The sequence below is a fragment of the Podarcis erhardii genome (assembly GCF_964252035.2).
Source record: "Podarcis erhardii genome assembly, chromosome: 8".
Lineage (NCBI taxonomy): Eukaryota > Metazoa > Chordata > Lepidosauria > Squamata > Lacertidae > Podarcis > Podarcis erhardii.
Window position 1 is genome coordinate 2,449,110 of NC_138499.1, and position 19,674 is coordinate 2,468,783.

General features: G+C 46.2%; 1 protein-coding gene and 1 long non-coding RNA gene across 3 annotated transcripts in view; one reads left to right on the forward strand and one right to left on the reverse strand.

The window, feature by feature from the left end:
- The window catches only part of LOC309349095, a 224,415-nt gene that overhangs the window by 158,059 nt on the left and 46,682 nt on the right, over positions 1 to 19,674 (reverse strand). The gene's annotated exons all lie outside the window — the stretch shown is intronic.
- STX17 (syntaxin 17) lies at positions 1,686 to 18,814 on the forward strand. 2 transcript variants are annotated; one of them, XM_081874691.1, is made up of 8 exons: positions 1,686 to 1,807; positions 5,652 to 5,802; positions 8,048 to 8,113; positions 10,628 to 10,856; positions 11,396 to 11,514; positions 11,602 to 11,652; positions 14,657 to 14,743; positions 17,183 to 18,814. In XM_081874691.1, exons 2-8 carry the CDS (start codon positions 5,680 to 5,682, stop codon positions 17,432 to 17,434), a joined length of 927 nt encoding a protein of 308 aa, XP_081730817.1. In that variant the 5' UTR covers positions 1,686 to 1,807; positions 5,652 to 5,679; the 3' UTR covers positions 17,435 to 18,814. The 2 variants fall into 2 exon arrangements, with proteins under 2 accessions (XP_081730817.1, XP_081730818.1); XM_081874692.1 differs by having other exon boundaries at positions 10,631 to 10,856.

A 19,674-nucleotide genomic window follows, 5' to 3' on the forward strand; every position in this document is an offset into this window, starting at 1 on the left:
GCCCCATTAGCTAAAGTGGTACCTCAGGTTAAGAACAGTTTCAGGTTAAGAACGGACCTCCAGAATGAATTTAATTTTTAACCTGAGGTACCACTGTATTTTTAATCTCTTGTTGGAAGCCGCCCAGAGTGGCTGGGGAAACTCAGCCAGACGGGCTAGGAATGAATGAATGAAAATAATAATAATAATAATAATAATAATAATACGGGGGACGCTTGGGTTGTGAACGTGGTCTGTGCAGGATGCACGTTTGCAACCAGCAGCATTTCGCAACCCACAGAGTCGCGTCTTGCTATTTGGCGCTTGCTGCACATGCGCAAAGCACCATTTAGCGCATGTGCAACTGCTGAAACCCGGAAGTAACCCGTTCCAGTACTTCCGGGTTTTGGCTGTCCGCAACCCAAAAACCCCCGCAACCTGAAGCGTCTGTAACCAGAGGTATGACTGTAATATATTTTGTGCCTTTATCTTGTATTTTTATAGTGCGAACTACCCTGAGACCTATGGACGAAGGGTGGGATATTACTACTACTACTACTACTAATACAGAACTGTACAGTGGTACCTCGGGTTACAGACGCCTCAGGTTACAGACTCTGCTAACCCAGAAATAGTACCTCAGGTTAACAACTTTGCTTCAGGATGAGAACAGAAATTGTGCTCCAGCGGTGCAGTGGTAGTAGGAGGCCCCATTAGCTAAAGTGGTGCTTCAGGTTAAGAACAGTTTCAGGTTAAGAACGGACCTCCGGAATGGATTAAGTTCTTAACCCGAGGTACCACCGAGAGTCATCCAGTCCAACCTGTCGAAATGCAGGAGTACCAGATCAGCATGGCCTGGAAACGATGCCTTATGAGGAACGGCTAAGGGAGCTGGGCATGTTTAGCCTGGAGAAGAGGAGGTTAAGGGCTGATATGATAGCCATGTTCAAATATATAAAAGGATGTCACATAGAGGAGGGAGAAAGGTTGTTTTCTGCTGCTCCAGAGAAGCGGACACGGAGCAATGGATCCAAACTACAAGAAAGAAGATTCCACCTAAACATGAGGAAGAACTTCCTGACAGTAAGAGCTGTTGGACGGTGGAATTTGCTGCCAAGGAGTGTGGTGGAGTCTCCTTCTTTGGAGGTCTTTAAGCAGAGGCTTGACAACCATATGTCAGGAGTGCTCTGATGGTGTTTCCTGCTTGGCAGGGGGTTGGACTCGATGGCCCTTGTGGTCTCTGAAGGCAGCCCTGTTCAGGGAAGTTTTTAATATGTGACATTTTAGTGCACTTTTCATCTTTGTTGGAAGCCGCCCAGAGTGGCTGGGGAAACCCAGCCGGATGGGCAGGGTACAAATAAATAATAATAATAATAATAATAATAATAATAATAATTTTTTATTTTATTATTATTATTATTATTATTATTATTATTATTATTATTATTATTATTATTATTATTATCTCTTCCAACTCTATGATTCTATGATTCTAGGAGCCAGGCAGGAACCCCTGAAATTGCTGTCGCGGCTGGGGGGGGGAATGCTGCCGGAAGGCAACTTTGCAAAAATCCTGGCTAAATTAATAATAATTAAAGTCTGAGTCGGGCAGGACTTCCTGCCTTCGCCGCTCTCCACCCACCTCACTTCCGCCCTTGGGAGAAGAGGGCGGAAGTGGCTTCAAGCGCAGCCAGGAAGTCCCGCCTCCCGGAAGCGATGGGCCGCTCTGCCCCTGGGCGCTCGATGGTGCGCGGCCCCTCCCGCTTCCTGTTGTTCCCGGACTCTCTTCCGGGTTGGGGGTCCGGAGGTTTGGCCGGAGCTGCGCCCGGTGAGTGGAGGCGCCCCGGGGGGGGGGGGGAGGGAAGAGGGCCGCCCGGGGAGGGGGCGAGGGAGGCCTGCCCTGGCCGGGAGAGGCAGGATCCTGACCCTGCACCCGGGTTCTGCGCTTGCGGGTCGCCCTGCACGTCGGAATGCGCCCCAGGGAAACTCGCAGGCAGGAGGAGGAGGAGGAGAAGAAGACCCAGTTCATTGCAGCGCCTGGATCTCTCCCAGGAACCCAGGAATCTGCCTGCCCCCGAGTCAGGCCCCCCAGCTCAGGGATGCCCACACGGGCTGGCAGCAGCCGGGGACTTAATAATAATAATAATAATAATAATAATAATAATAATAATAATAATTATACCCTGCCCTCCCCAGCCAAGACTGGGCTCAGGGTGGTTAACACCAAGTATAAAAACAATTGATTAAAATACAACATTAAAATGCAGCCTCATTTCAGTAGAAACTCAAGTCAAAAACTTTTTGGGGGATGAAAACGCCAAATCTTCAGGGTTTCAGGCCGCTCTGGTGCCAAGGGGGATGCTCTGCCCTGGGCTGTCTGAATGTAAGATTATGGAGGGTAGTGATTAATGGATATCCATGAGGTTGTACAGTAATGCACGATATGCATATATATTCTTAAATCATATAAATAGGATATAATACTTAAATAGTACTCGTATATAAGATTATGCACAAACAGTTAATATGTATTACGTAAAATTTATAGTAGGTAGTATATATTATAATATTCATGCGGCCCTTCCAGGTGGCGTAGCTGTCAACTTTTCCCTTTTCTTGCGAGGAATCCTATTTGGAATAAGGGAATTTCCCTTAAAAAGGGGGAAAAGTTGACAGCTATGCCAGGTGGTGTGCATCCTTTTCCATTTCTGTACTTGCAACAGCCCTGTGAGGGAGGCGAGGCGGGGACTGGCCCAGGGCGGCACCCGGTGAGCATCAGGATTCGAACCCTGGTCTCTGCCAGGACCTAGTCTGGCATCTGAACCGCCGCCACCACTGACTCCTCAGAGCCTTGCCGGTTGCCAGGACCAGGGGACTGGAAGATGCATTCTCATGTTTTGCTTGTTTATCCAGTAATGGTACCAAATAATGGTTTTCTGCCAGTCAAGCAGCTGTTAAAGTAGGGTTGCCAACTCACCCTAACAGCACAGCCTGGCCTGCTCTTGTGTTTTACTCAGCAGGATGATAAAGAAGGGTTGGCAGGCGAAGCTTTTCCATGGCATGGAAAGATAATTGGCTTCTGCCGTCGGCATATCAGCTGGTGGCAGGCTGAAAAGTTGGCAGCCCTGGGCTAAAGGCACAGGAAATTTGCCAGGGGGGAATCCTAATCCTGAATACACACCCACAGACCACCACAACCTCGACATGCGCACTCCATCATCAGTACTGTGGAGATTATAATCCATGGTACCAAATACAGTGGTGCCTCGCAAGACGAAATTAATCCGTTCCGCGAGAGTCTCTTCGTCTAGCGGTTTTTTCGTCTTGCGAAGCAAGCCCATTGACGGCTTAGCGGATTAGCGCTATTAGCAGCTTTTAGCGGCTTATCGGCTTAGCAGATCAGCTGATAAGCGTCTTAGCGGCTTAGAAAAAGGGGGGGAAGGGAAAAAAACCCCGTAGGAACTCGCAATACATTTTTGTCTTGCAAAGCAAGCCCATAGGGAAATTTGTTTTGCGAAGCGCCTCCAAAACAGAAAACCCTTTCGTCTAGTGGGTTTTCCGTCTTGCGAGGCATTCGTCTTGCGGGGCACCACTGTAGTATGGGAAACAGCCCTACTAGAAAAATTAGCCAATAAACTGAAACTGACACGGGGACAAATAGAAGAAGACGCCTTCATCCCAGTATGGTTCTCCTTCATCACATACACAGCCCAACAAGACAATGACAAAAATCCACCAACAGCATACAAATCAATATGGCTAACCTGATCCAAAACACCCACCCACCCCACTCACACATGAAAACAAAGACCACCAGAGCCAACCACAAATGAACAGTCACACCCTCGGCCAACCCCAACCTCTTTCACAACAAAGAAACACAAGCAAATAGTAGAGCACCTGCACAAGCAACGCTGACGCAAAACCCCACATATATTAAGTAAAATAGAAACATCGCCACCTGACCCCACTCATCTTTCCCCCACCCCACCTTTTCCCCCTTTTTCTTCCTAACGTCTCAACAAATGAAACCGATTTGTAAAAATGGTACATGGGAAAATAATACGAGAGAGAGACATTGCACACACTTTTGGAAATCAAGAAAATCTTTAATAAAAACACATTAAACAAAAACAACAACCCTAAAACCCCAAAGGATTATAATCTCCACAGTACTGATGATGGAGTGCGCATGTAGCGGGGTGGGTGTTTATTTTATTAAGGATTAGGATTCCCCTCCTGGCAAATTTCCTGTGCCTTTAGCTCAGGGCTGCCACCTTTTCAGCCTGCCACTAGCTGATATGGCGACGCCAGTAGCCGATTATCTTTCCATGCCATGGAAAAGCTTCGCCTGCCAACCCTTCTTTATCATCTGCTGAGTAAAACACAAGAGCAGACCAGGCTGGTGCTGTTAGGGTGAGTTGGCAACCCTGCTTTAACAGCTGCATGACTGGCAGGTATGGATTTCTTCCCATGACTGTGTTTCTTAGAAGATGGATCTTCAGAATATCTCTCCCTGTATCATTTCTGCCTGTCATGGGGGCTGTCAGTGGAGACTGACGTGGATTCCCTCCCTCTGCAGCTGAGGACAGACCTGCAGCAAGCTCGCTCATTTTTCTGGCTTGCGGATTGTTGATGTGGGTGGCACAGAAAAATGTGTTAGAGAGAGTGGTTTTCATATAGAACAAATAGGTAAAGAGTAAAGGGACCCCTGACCATTAGGTCCAGTCGTGGCCGACTCTGGGGTTGCGGCGCTCATCTCGCTTTACTGGCCGAGGGAGCTGGTGCACAGCTTCCGGGTCATGTGCCCAGCAGGATTAAGCCGCTTCTGGCGAACCAGAGCAGCACACGGAAATGCTGTTTACCTTCCCGCTGGAGCAGTACCTATTTATCTACTTGCACTTTGATGTGCTTTCGAACTGCTAGGTTGGCAGGAGCAGGGACTGAGCAACGGGAGCTCACCCTGTCGCGGGGATTCAAACCGCCAACCTTCTGATTGCCAAGTCCTAGGCTCTGTGGTTTAACCCACAGCGCCACTCACGTCCCTATAGAATAAATAAAAGTGCATTAATGGTAACCCAGGGCCCTTTTAGTGAATTGTCACATGCTGACTTCTCACCTGACTAGCTTCTGTCTTTTTACGGGAAGTTTGGTCTTTTCAGTGCTGAAGATCAAACACCAGCAGAAAGGAAAATTGCAAGGCTCAGTATCTCCTACTAGGTTTGTTGTTGTTGTTTAGTCCTTTAGTCGTGTCCGACTCTTCGTGACCCCCTGGACCAGAGCACGCCAGGCCCTCCTGTCTTCCACTGCCTCCTGCAGTTTGGTCAAACTCATGCTGGTAGCTTCGAGAACACTGTCCCACCATCTCGTCCTCTGTCGTCCCCTTCTCCTTGTGCCCTCCATCTTTCCCAACATCAGGGTCTTTTCCAGGGAGTCTTCTCTTCTCATGAAGTGGCCAAAGTATTGGAGCCTCAGCTTCAGGATCTGTCCTTCCAGTGAGCACTCAGGGCTGATTTCTATCAGAATGGAGAGGTTTGATCTTCTTGCAGTCCATGGGACTCTCCAGAGTCTCCTCCAGCACCAGAATTCAAAAGCACCTACAAGGTTTTATTTATTTATTTATTTATTTATTTATTTATTTATTTATTTATTTATTTATTTATTGTGTTTAGGTTTATAAAGCACTACTGAAGCTTGACGATGTCTGAAGATGAAGAAAAGCTTAACTTGCGTCGCCTGGAGCCAGCCATCCAGAAGTTCCTTAAAGTTGCCGTTCCAACAGATCTGGAGAGGTTAAGAAAGCATCAGATAAATATTGAGAAGGTTTACTGCTTTCCCCTGAATATTCAGTTGATATTGTATAATTTTAATGACATTAGCGCAACTTAATCAAAGCGGAGATGCTTTGATTGGAACTAAAGTTGGGCAAGTGTGTTTGGCTCTGTTGCACGACTATTTCCGCACCCCTCCTCAAAAAAACCCCTCCACCTTCAATGGTTGTTAAAAGTCCATTCCTTTTCTTTAAATTGGGGCCTTAAAAAGGTAAAGAGACCCCTGACCATTAGGTACAGTCATGGCCGACTCTGGGGTTGCAGCGCTCATCTCGCTTTATTGGCCGAGGGAGCCGGCGTACAGCTTCTGGGTCATGTGGCCAGCATGGCTAAGCCGCTTCTGGCGAACCAGAGCAGCGCACAGAAACGCCGTTCACCTTCCCGCTGCAGCGGTACCTATTTATCTACTTGCTCTTTTGATGTGCTTTCTAACTGCTAGGTTGGCAGGAGCAGGGACTGAGCAACGGGAGCTCACCCCGTCACAAGGATTCAAACTGCCGACCTTCTGATCGGCAAGTCCTAGGCTCTGTGGTTTAACCCACAGCGCCACCCGCGTCCCTATTGGGGCCTTACTATTATTTAAAATGAGGCAGCTGAGGCAGCCTGGGGGTGCTCCCATTTGCTGCAGAACAGCTGAATGGCTGGTCATTATTATGGGATGTTGGGAGGGTAAAGGTCTGCCTCCATTGGCCAATATTTTGTTTTATCTTAAATGCATGTTCTGGGTGCCCATCCAAGAGAGCTGCTATAAACAGAGAAAAGAGGCTGTCTAAAGGTTTGGATTGAGAGTTGCCTTCAGTCTGTGCATGTGCTGAGATGATGATGATGATAATAATAATAATAATAATAATAATAATAATAATAATAATAATAATAATAATTTATACCCTGCCCTCCCCAGCCAAGACCGGGCTCAGGGCGGTTAACACCAAGTATAAAACAATTGATTAAAATACAACTTAAAAACAAGATTAAAGTACAACATTAAAATGCAGCCTCGTTTCAGTAGATACTCAAATCAAAAACTTTTGGGGGATGAAAACGTCAAATCTTCAACGTCAAATGAGGGGACAAGTTGGTTGCAATGATTTGCAGATGCAACTGGGGTCAAAATTACCCCCCCCCCCCAAATAAATATTGCTTTCCATGAACTCTGCAGGTAGTTATGGCCTCCCTTGGCTGGGTCGCAAGTGTGTTTCTAAGTGGAAAACATCATGTATAAACATCAGGTTTATAAAGAGGGTTTGCAAGCCAGTGGGGGCTTCCATTTGCCCTGGCACAATAAGGAAGTGAGTAATTTGTTGATTTTGAGGGTTTTTCACCTTCAGTGCTCTTTTCTCGCAAGAGAGGGAATGAGGAGGCTCTGGGCTAAGTATCTGTAGACATGAAAACTGTAAAAACCGTAAAAAGGCAAATGGCATTGTGCAAGGTTTCTTTCCCCCCCCCCATTTTTTTTAATTGAATTTCCACATTTATCACAAAATGATATAACAAAGAAACACAAAACACACAACAAAAACACACACAATTTTCAATAAAATTGAACACAAAAAGAAATTATTTCTTCTAACACCTAATTCTCGTAACACTGATAACTGACTTCCTCAATTCCCCTCTCACTGAATTTCATTATGTCACATTTATAACAGTTCTTCCAGTTCATATTTCTAATAATATTAACTCCTTTCATTTACTAATCTCTTCGGTGTTTTGCAAGGTTTCTTTGAGCCCTAATACTCTATTTGTTTCCACCTCCTAGCTCTCGTCAGTATCTCTCCTCATTTGCAGGGGAATCTTTCCCTGCAAATGCTCATCTATTTTTCACCAGATTGTGGATGGGGACTCAAAGCACCAGATGTTGGTTCAAACTTTGTCACAATTGAAGAGTCCCTGGGACAAGGAGTTGTGAATGTCTTGCGTAATGGCTTTTGTGACATTTCTCAGTGTTGTTGGGTAACACAGGGCTCTCTTTGTTGATGGAGGCTTAAGCTAGAATCAGAGAGCAAAGTTTGCTGCAGTTGAGAGAGTGAGTCTGTCCCTTGGAATAACGTGTGCACATAGCTTATCTTACCCTTTCGTGCCAGCAGGCATTGGAATAGCCTGTTCCCCAAACCCGACCATCTCCTCTGCCTTAAGACAGCACAGGGAATGGTAAATGGCGGTTCTTTTTGTCCTTCCTTTCTCTGTAGACCCATAAAAATACAATTATTTTTTTCTCTCTCTCTCCTTGCCTTTAGTATCAGAGATGCAGACTGTGGGACAGGTTACATGAAGAGCACATCAATGCCGGCCGTACGGTTCAAGTAAGTATTTAGAAAAGTGCATTCCAGTGTTTGTTGTGAATGTTGCTCTTTCCCCCCAGAAAATAGCAGAAGCAAAAATGCAAAGATCTCCCCTTTCTCCTCGTAGGGCACTGTAGCTAATCTAAAGCCTATCCAAGCTTTCCTCCTCCTTCCACTATCCAACCTGTGTTGAATCTTACATTTGGCTGCTTCTTGGGGCAGAGACCTGCTCCCTTGCCTGCAACGATCCTATAACAACACACAACATGAAGATTTATTACTTTTTCCGTCCAGTTGTGCTTCCTCTGCGCAGCCCCGGGAGAAAAGTAAATAAAGCAGATGCACAGCTTAGTCTGTGTGAGAAAGGAAGTAAATCAAGTCCAGACAGCTTCTTTCTATCCTAGAAGCATTTTATTAGCAAGCAAAAACAGTATTTACAATCCACCAGAATCCATCAGAATCTAGCTCCATTTTCCTCTGACTCCTTTCTGCTTCGGAGCAGCGATCGACTGGAAAACGAAAGCACTTTTCACAGCATACACAACAGAGAGCTGTGACGTGACATCCTGGCTGACTTCCATGGAAGCCCTTCCCTCAGACGTGAGACACAGAAAGGTTAACCCTGTAACCACCACACTCAACAAGTGGAGGGCGTTTGTTGTCAATCTGCTCAGCAGGGAGGCTTCAAATCCTAGTGTGCAAGCTTGGAATGGCATCAAAAGAGTTCTGAGGGATCCTGAGCTGTCCCTGCCTTGGACTCTGTCCCAGGTACACCAGGGTTCACACTGAGAAGGTCAGCGAGGTCAACCAAGGGGAAGCCTCCTGATCAGTTCGAAGCTACAGGTGTCTGGGTGGGTGTAGCCAGGTGTGAACCTGAATCCTTTGAGGATATACAGAATTTGCCTCAGGAAGAAGCCAGCAAATGGCATGAGGCAATGCACACAACAGAGGTTCGCTGTTCACTCAGTTATGATACAACAACTGCAAATGACTTCATTGTCAGCAACTGAAAATACGATGAGATGTGAAATAAGCAAGCCATTTTGGACTTTAATGCCAAGCATAAATACATCAGAAGAGCCTGCTGGGTTAGGCCAGTATCCTGTTCTCACAGTGGCCACATAGATGTCTCTGTTGGGAAACCATGGAGGTCTTTATCCCAGTTGATCTCGGTTGGATTTGAATTGATTTCTCTCTGTGCTGCTCTTGTTTTTAAGGTGTACCTTACTGTTCTTAACTTGTATGTGCAATTGCTTTAATAGTTTTTAATAGGTGTAGCTGTTTTATACGTGTTTTTGTTGTCAATTGCTTTGGCGATGCTTCAGGGGAAGCGATTCATAAATGAAATAAATAATAATATTTATATCCTGTTTTTTCTAAACCAAAGAATGCAGTAAAATACAGACAGTATAGGTGGCCATACCTGGGATATTAGCCTAAGATCTAGTCTCACAGAAAATAAAAGGCATTCTCTATGCAGCCTTTACTGTTTCCCAAATCTGTTTGGGAATTGCCTGTGACCAGTACTTAAGCACTAGAGCAATTATCCCAGCAAGGGCCCACGAGAGATTCAGAGGCTCATATCAGGTCCAAGAACTGACGCTGTCTGGGCCGGAATGGAGTTGCTGTCCCCAGAATTTGCACCAGATACCTGAACTATTCTGGTAGGTATGAGGAAAGCGCTATTCAGTGGGTTGTGTGTAACCAAATCCCCTGACGGCAACTATTACAGGCCATTCAAATCAGAGAATAATTAAAGAGTGGGAGGGAGTGAAGGAATATACGAAAAAAATAGGGTTCCGGAACTGGAATATTAATACAGTGGTGCCTCGCAAGATGAAAATAATTCGTTCCCCGAGTCTCTTCGTCTTGCGGTTTTTTCATCTTGTGAAGCACCCCTATTAGTGGCTTAGCGGATTAGCGCTATTAGCGGCTTAGCGGCTATTAGCAGCTTAGCAGCTAAGCCGCTATTAGCGGCTTAGTGGCTTAGAAAAAGGGGGGGGGGAGGGAAAAAGCTCGCAAGACGTTTTCGTCTTGCGAAGCAAGCCCATAGGAAAATTCATCTTGCGAAGCGCCTCGGAAAATGGAAAACCCTTTCGTCTAGCGGGTTTTTTGTCTTGCGAGGCATTCGTCTTGTGGGGCACCACTGTAGATAACGTGTAAGCAAGGAAATAATAAAAGAATCAGCTGAACAGTGATTAAATTATAACAACACAACAAGACAGAAGAAGAAGGGGGGAAAAAGAGAGGTCACACATGGATGAAGGAACGGGGGTTATAGGGGAATTTGAAATATTATTTATAATATAAAAGCTTTAATATAAAATTTCTAATTGTGTTGTATTTGTATACAGCAAAGAGAAGTTTACAGTAATTAGGTATATTTTAAGGTAATTTATTATGTGATAGGTTTATGTTAGAAAATTCATATGGATGTTGAATTTGATGTTTGTCATTTTTCTTTTTTCGGTTTTGGAAATAAAAAATTAAAAACAACAACAAACCAAACCCCCCTTTTTGAATTGTCATTTGCAGCAGCTGCGAGCAAATATCCGAGAGATGGAGAAGCTCTGCCTACGGGTCCGGAAGGAAGATCTCCATGCTTTGGAGAAGATGATCAACCCGGTGAAGGACCAGGCGTCGGTGGCCATCAAGGAATTTCTGCAGCTCCACTTGGAGTCTGCAGAAGAACTGAAGAGGCAGTTTAAGGAGAAAGAGGCGTTGCTCCAGTCCCCATTAACCAGATCAACCACCGTAGCAGGGGGTATGAGTGCATCGTGTTCCTTTTCCAAACAAGTATGTTTTTATCACGAGAAATCTGTATGATCATTCTGGACAGGAGAGAAACCAGAGTTGAGATGTCACTTAACTGTTAAATGACCCATCTGTCACATGCAAAATGTTTAAAGCTGCGGGAATGTTTAAGCCAAAGTCGCACACATTGAAGGCCCTGGATGTGTTCCTAGTTTCTGCCTATGAAATCAAAGAGCAAAAAAAGCAACCAGCTTGCAACTACAGTGGTACCTTGGGTTAAGAAATTAATCTGGGTCATCTTCAAAGGTAGCCCCACATAGAGCGCATTGCAGTAGTCCAAGTGAGAGATAACCAGAGCATGCACCCCTCTGGCGAGACAGTCCGTGGGGAGGGAGGGTCTCTGCTTAAGAACTTCCAAGGAAGGAGAGTCCACCCCCATTTATCCGACAGCAGTTAAATCGAATTGGGGCGGACAGCTGGGAGCTCTTTATCTCTTGTTAGGTTAACCCTCTGGGACGCATAATGAGACTTTGTGATCTTTCCACTCAGAAACGTTTTACGATGCCAGCAGCGAAGGACTCTCTCAGAGTTACATCCAGACGTTCTCCCCTCTCCCCGAAATCCCCCAAGATCAGAACGCGGCGGAATCGTGGGAAATGCTTGAAGAGGTAGGCTGGGCTTCTACTCTTAGGGTCCCTTGGACACATCTAGAGCAGCAGAAGAGTAACAGCACATTTTTTTGGATCTCTTTGTAGGACTTGATTGAGCTCAGCAACCTGGTGACGGACTTCTCTCTGCTTGTTAACGTAAGTGTGGCAAGATTAGGGTCTTAAGGTTCCTCCTGTGTTCAGAAGAAAGGGGTGAAAAGAAGAAGTTAGCAGCACAATTCTTACGTCTCTGGAGTGAAAAGAGAAATATGCAGAGAGTTTAGTCTCTGCGGCTAACAGATTGAGGTTGAATCCTGACAAGACAGAAGTACTGTATTGGGGGAACAGGGGGCAGGCGGGTGTGGGGGACTCCCTGGTCCTGAATGGGGTCACTGTGTCCCTGAAGGACCAGGTGCGCAGCCTGGGAGTCATTCTGGACTCAAAGCTGTCCATGGAGGCACAGGTTAATTCTGTGTCCAGGGCAGCTGTTTATCAGCTCCATCTCGTACGCAGGATGAGACCCTACCTGCCCGCAGACTGTCTCGCCAGAGTGGTGCATGCTCTGGTTATCTCTCGCTTGGACTACTGCAATGCGCTCTATGTGGGGCTATCTTTGAAGGTGACTCAGAAACTGCAATTAATCCAGAATGCGGCAGCTAGACTGGTGACTGGGAGCGGCCGCCGAGACCACATAACACCGGTCTTGAAAGACCTACACTGGCTCCCAGTACATTTCTGAACACAATTCAAAGTGTTGGTGCTGACCTTGAAAGCCCTAAACGGCCTCGGTCTTGTATACCTGAAGGAACGTATCTACCCCCATTGTTCTGCCTGGACACTGAGGTCCAGCTCTGAGGTTCCCTTGCTGCGACAAGCCAAGTTACAGGGAACCAGGCAGAGGGCCTTCTCGGTAGTGGCACCCGCCCTGTGGAACACCCCCCCCCCCAGATGTCAAAGAGAACAACAACTACCAGACTTTTAGAAGACATATGAAGGCAGCCCTGTTTAGGGAAGCTTTTAATGTTTAATAGGTTATTGTATTTTAGTGTTTTGTTGGAAGCCGCCCAGAGTGGCTGGGGAAACCCAGCCAGATGGGTGGGGTATAAATAATAAATTATTAAATAAATTATTATTATTATTATTATTATTATTATTATGGCTTTCTGCAGGGGCCAGGTGTACGAGGGACTACTTTGTGGAGAGGTGCCTTATTATGCACCTGAACTTAACAGGATTGGCATCCCCACGCCTCTGCTGATGCCTAGGGCATTCAGTCCTCTTTTCTGTATAAATCAGCACCAATAATAATAATAATAATAATAATAATAATAATAATAATTTATTATTTATACCCCGCCCATCTGGCTGGGTTTCCCTAGCCACTCTGGGCTGCTTCCAACAGAATATTAAAATACAATAGTCTATTAAACATTAAAAGCTTCCCTAAACAGGGCTGCCTTCAGATGTCTTCTAAGAGTCATATTTTTCTCTTTGACATCTGCTGGGAGGGCGTTCCAGAGGGTGGGCTCCACCACCAAGAAGGCCCTCTGCCTGGTTCCCTGTTACTTGGCTTCTCGCAGCACCTCCATGCCAACTTGTCCCTCCCTTGACATCACAGGACCTTGCGTGCCAAATGGTGGTGGGGCTTGGTGGGCTGAATTTGGCCTCTGGGATGGAGGTTCCCCACCCCTCCTTTTTATATTTTTTTATTGGATTTTATAAACAAGAATAAGGGATGCAGGTGGCGCTGTGGGTTAAACCACAGACTAGGGCTTGCCGATCAGAAGGTCGGTGGTTCGGATCCCTGCGACAGGGTGAGCTCCCGTTGCTCGGTCCCTGCTCCTGCCCACCTAGCAGTTCGAAAGCACGTCAAAGTGCAAATAGATAAATAGGTACCGCTCTGGGGGGAAGGTAAACGGCGTTTCCGTGTGCTGCTCTGGTTCGCCAGAAGCGGTTTAGTCTTGCTGGCCACGTGACCCGGAAGCTGTACGTCGGCTCCCTCGGCCAATAAAGCAAGATGAGCGCCGCAACCCCAGAGTCGGCCACGACTGGACCTAATGGTCAGGGGTCCCTTTACCTATAAACAAGAATAACGTTATACAAACCAGCATACCACGTTTTCTTATGACTTTTGTATATCGCAAAAAGAGCATAATAAACGTGGGAAATTATCTATGACATATGTTTCATTATTAGCAGTCAGTGTAGAAGTTTTTGGTTCATGAATTGGTTTAAGCAATTAGGAAGAGGAAGGGGAAAAAGGGGGAGGGGGAACGGTGAGTAGGGTTGGGTGGTTATGTTTCTATTATTCTACTTAGTGGGGGGGTTGTGTTAGCATTAATTGTATTGCCTACCCCCTCCTTTAAAGGTTAATACCATCAGTTTGAATTGGGCCCCCAAATGCACCAGTAGTCAGTGCAGAATTGCACTCTGCATTCCAATTTTCTGGCCCACGACCACCTAGGCAGCCACATTTCGCATCGGTTGACATTTCTGCATCGCCTTCGATGGCAGCCTTGTGGTTGTTGTTGTTGTTGTTGTTGTTGTTGTTGAGTCGTTTAGTCGCGTCCGACTCTTTGTGACCCCATGGACTAGAGCACACCAGGCACTCCTGTTTTCCACTGCCTCCCGCAGTTTGATCAAACTCATGCTGGTAGCTTCGAGAACACTATCCAACCATCTCATCCTCTGTCGTCCCCTTCTCTTTGTGCCCTCCATCTTTCCCAACATCAGGGTCTTTTCCAGGGAGTCTTCTCTTCTCATGAGGTGGCCAAAGTATTGCAGCCTCAGCTTCAGGATCTGTCCTTCCAGTGAGCACTCAGGGCTGATTTCCTTCCGAATGGAGAGGTTTGATCTTCTTGCAGTCCATGGGACTCTCAAGAGTCTCCTCCAGCACCATAATTCAAAAGCATCAGTTCTTCGGTGATCAGCCTTCTTTATCAGCTCTCACTTCCATACATCACTACTGGAAAAACCTTGTGGAGAAAGTCCATTATTGTGGTTCAGCTTTGAATGGAAAGGGACGGAAATAGGCTTCAGCCAGAAAAGGCTATTTTTAGTTTTCGGAATCCAGCGCTCCGGAAGGCTCTGCGCTTGGTACTTTAAAGCGGGACGTGTGTTTTTGTTCTGCCGTTTCATTTGAAAACCCTTTTGTGTCTTCTAGGCCCAGCAGGAGAAGATCGACAGGATTGAAGATAACGTCAACACAGCCGCCGTGAATGTTGAAGAGGGGACCAGGAATCTTTCCAGGGTAGGGCTCTCTCCATCTGTCTCCTGGCAAACCAGCGGCACTCTGCTTTCCAGCAATACTCCATTGAATCAAAGAATCATAGAATCTTAGAATTGGAAGGGACCCCAAGGGTCATCTAGTCCAACCCCCGGCAATGCAGGAATCTCAGTTAAAGAATCCCTGGCATGTGGCCCTCCAACCTCTGCTTAAAAACCTCCAAGGAAGGAGAGTCCACTGCCTCCCGGTGGGAGCCGACTCCACTGTGGAGCAGCTCTTACCATCAGAAGGTTCTTAGAATCATAGAATCATAGAGTTGGAAGAGACCCCAAGGGCCATTGAGTCCAACCCCCTGCCAAGCAGGAAACACCATCAGAGCACTCCTGACATATGGTTGTCAAGCCTCTGCTTAAAGAACTCCAAAGAAGGAGACTCCATCACACTCCTTGGCAGCAAATTCCACTGTCAAACAGCTCTTACTGTCAGGAAGTTCTTCCTAATGTTTAGGTGGAATCTTCTTTCTTGTAGTTTGGAGCCATTGCTCCGTGTCCGCTTCTCTGGAGCAGCAGAAAACAACCTTTCTCCCTCCTCTATGTGACATCCTTTTATATATTTGAACATGGCTATCATATCACCCCTTAACCTCCTCTTCTCCAGGCTAAACATGCCCAGCTCCCTTAGCCGTTCCTCATAAGGCATCGTTTCCAGGCCTTTGACCATTTTGGTTGCCCTCCTCTGGACACGTTCCAGTTTGTCAGTGTCCTTCTTGAACTGTGGTGCCCAGAACTGGACACAGTACTCCAGGTGAGGTCTGACCAGAGTCTGACATCTTCCTGATGTTTAGTTGGAATCTCTTTTCTTGTCACCTGAATCTATTGGTTCAGGTTCTGCCTCTACAGCAGCAGGAAACACCGTTTTTCAGGTGACACGCCTCCCTCATAAGCTACAATGACAACTCAGCCTGGAGCCATAGGAAAACCATAGGAAAGGCTGCAGTTCAGTGCCTCCTCCTCAGGTAGTCTTTGGCGATCCCTCGTAGCTGAGGAAGATTGTCTTCCATAAACATGGTTTTAACAGTGAGCCCGTAAGTGACTGTGGAGGCTAATTCTGGATCCACACGTCCTTCCACAGTGGGGGCATTGGTTTATTTGGTTCTATGTTTTCTAGAGAATTCATCAAGAGTGCGTATTTTGTGACTGTTAGAGATTTAGAAGATTTCTGTTTAATAATAATATTTTATTTATTTATTTATATCCTGCCCTCCCCAGCCAAGACCGGGCTCAGGGTGGCTAACAATCAATAATAAAAACAAGTTGATTAAAATACAACTTAAAACAAGATTAAAATACAACATTAAAACATTAAAGTGCATTAAAACTCTTAACACATATGGATGGAAGACTTTCTACAAGTGTTACTCAGTGGGAATTTCTCTTTTGACTCCAGGATTTTGATTGGAGCATCATTTTTTTAAAAAATTAATTATCCAATAAGTTAGGAAGAAGCATAGGGGAGAGCTGGTTTATTCTGTTTGCTTGTTCTGTTTATTTGGTTTTGCAGAGAGTGCATATTTCATATTGTTTTATGTTCTGTATAGATTACAGTGGTACCTTGGGTTACAGGCGCTTCAGATTACATACGCTTCAGGTTACAGACTCCGCTAACCCCAAAATAGTACCTCGGGTTAAGAACTTTGCTTCAGGATGAGAACAGAAATTGTGCTCCAGTGGCAGCGGGAGGCCCCATTAGCTAAAGTGGTCCTTCAGGTTAAGAACAGTTTCAGGTTAAGAACGGACCTCTGGAATGAATTAAGTACTTAACCCAAGGTAAAGGTAAAGGGACCCCTGACCATTATGTCCATTTGTGGCCAACTCTGGGGTTGCGGCGCTCATCTGGCTTTATTGGCCGAGGGAGCTGGCCTATAGCTTTCGGGTCATGTGGCCAGCGGGACTAAGCCGCTTCTGGCGAACCAGAGCAGCACACGGAAACGCCATTTACCTTCCCGCCGGAGCAGTACCTGTTTATCTACTTGCACTTCGATGTGCTTTCGAACTCCTAGGTTGGCAGGAGCAGGGACCGAGCAACGGGAGCTCACCCCGTTGCGGGGATTCGAACCGCCGACCTTCTGATCAGCAAGTCCTAGGCTCAGTGGTTTAACCCACAGTGCCACCCGCGTCCCTTCCTTCCTTAACCTGAGGTACCACTGTATAAAAAGAGTTTATATTGACACTGCATTGTTGTACTTGGTCATCGTGTCGCCTTTGGATATTACTGACAATCTCCAGGTAGCAGGAGCAACCAGTCCCACGCCCCCCCCCCCCGATTAACTACCGCTGTATAAGACGACCGCCCCTTTTTTTGGCAAAATTTTCTAAGAAAAAACCCTTGTCTTATACGCGGAAAAGTACGGTGCTTTCTCGCAACAGCAGCTCACTCCTTTCTCTTGTCTTCCTTCTTCTCCAGGCTGCCAAATTCAAGCTGGCCGCCCTGCCTGTCGCCGGCGCCCTCATTGGCGGAGTTGTCGGGGGTCCTATCGGGCTCCTGGCCGGGTTCAAAGTGGCTGGCATTGCTGCTGCGCTGGGCGGCGGAGTTTTGGGCTTCACGGGTGGGAAACTGATCCAGAGGAAGAAGCAAAGGATGATCGAAGGCCTCTCGGCTCCCTCCTCCTGCAGCTGCCCAGACCTCCCCAGACCAAGTGATCGAGAATGTAGCTGAAGGGGGGCTCCTCTGGCGAGCCACCCGCCTCCGCTTTGGATCCCCCTTGCGCCCGACGGACCTGAAGAGCAGATCCAGCCCTGGCAGCGTTTGGAAAGGGTAACCCCGAGCCCCTCTCTCCGGCCGGGGCAGAGAAGGCTCGCCCTTCCATTTTGAAAAGTGGGGAAGCCAGAGGCAGGTCAAAAGGCGTGTGCCAAAGGAGCACCTTTCTCGTCCGAGAATTAAGGGGGTGTTGTTCGCAAGACACCTTTTCCTGGAGAAACCTTCGACGGAGATTTTAAGTCGTAAATGGTTCAGTGCCTGGTCCATCTTCTCTGCAAGCGTACAAATAAATGTCTCCTTCAGGGTTCTTTGTGGTGGAATCTTTAGCCAAGTTTGAAGTTCAAAGCCTGGACTCTTTTCATACACCTGTTTGGCTCAGGTGAAGTAACTGACCCTCGCCTTTGCCCAAGTGCTGCATTTCTGGGATTTTTTTTTTTTTAAGGCGCAGACTTTCCCGAAACTTAACCTTTCAGGCTTTAGGACAGAAGTCCTGCGCACTCTCTCTCTCTCTTTATAAAGTGTTGCTTTTAGGAAAATCGGAACTGTGCTTTACGAACGAATCTTCAGTGTTTCAGGTTGTCTTCGGAAGTATCTGCTATCGACCACCAAGTGTTGGAGGACTCTGTGGTGGCCAAATTTCTGGATATATTGGACGGGACACTGATTTCCCATAATCCCATTTCCCCATTGCCACATCGGCCAAATTCTGATGGGAGATGAGCCAAAGATAATGCCATACTGTGCCATTGCTCTCCTGACAGTTGGGTTTTTTTTTCTGGGTGTTGAGTTTTCTGAATACGAAGCCTTTTTCTTTTTAAGTGCTCCAACGTTTATAAGTAAAGTTTGATACGTGCTTAAAAGGAGTTCCATTTTTCTCCCGCACAAAAGAAGTCTTAATTCAGCGTCTGAAGATGATGTCCCTGCATCTCGGTCCTACCCAGGGCTTGGTGGCATGATGGGTCTCCTTGAAATTGTGCGATTGTCTCTCATCAAGGTTTGTGTCTTACCTGAAGGCCAAGACCTGTGGCTTCTTCGTTCCTCTGACAGCGCACTCGGGACTTCAACATTGTTGTCTGGCCTCTACAGAACAGTATACAGGAGATTAGGATTCTGGTGTCAGTGGGTCGCTATGTTGTGTGGGTCACAAGCACCACCCTCCACCTGAAAACCACTCTTAAATATTTTGAACTTGCCCACCTAAAAGATGGTAGTGCGGTTGTGGGGAACGTCCATTATATGCCATTTGTTAAGCGGAGCAGCAAATTGTTTTACTGGGTGATTTAATCAAAGCGGGAGTTCTTAATGACATGGTAAATAAAAACCATTTTAAAAATTATAGTTACTTGTGTGTTCAGAGACTGTCTTTTACGAAAGCAAAAGAAATCACCACTCGGCTGTTTGATCCGTGGAGTTGCCACTGTCTCAGGTCCCACGTAATAGCCGCTCTGCATTTATCAGATCTTCGGAACTCCCTGCCTCTTGACGCGAGGCAGGCGCCTTCACTGTATTCTTTTTGGCACCTGCCCAGAACTTTTTTTTTAGGTGAGCCTAACAGAGAGTTGATTCGAGTTTTAATCTGTTATTGCCGCTGTTTTGATTTCTGGAGCCTTTAATTATTGTTAATTCTTCCCAATAATTTCATGGTTTTCTGTGTTTTGTAAACCGCTTTGAGGGTTTTTAAAAAAACAATCCAGTAGTGTATAAATTTTTATGAAATAAATATATCTATATATATCTATAAAGAATGGAGGGATTTGTTCCCTTGTGCTTGGGTGCTTCAAATACAAGATTGTTAAGGAGGTTATTTGTGACTCAGCATTTGTGACTTTCTAGTTTAGAGAAAAGGTGAGTCGGGGCAAACACAATAGAAGTTTATAAAACTCTTCGTGGAGAAAGTGAACAGAGGATAGTTTTCCTCCCTCTCCTGTAGCACTCGAACTCGTGTCCATCCAACGAAGCTGAATGTTGGAAGGTTCAGGACCGATGAAAGAAAGCTGTGATTCCTTGCATATCGGGGTTGGGATAGATGACCCTTGGGGTCCCTTCCAACTCTACAATTCTGTGGTTCTAGGAAGGAGTGCGAACTATGTCAGCCTATCCCAAGGGAAAAGGAATAAGAATGAGAAACCTGCTGCAAGAAGATCATAATTCTCTCCTCCTGAGATCTTTGGGAATTCCCCGAGTCTCTGGATGAGGCA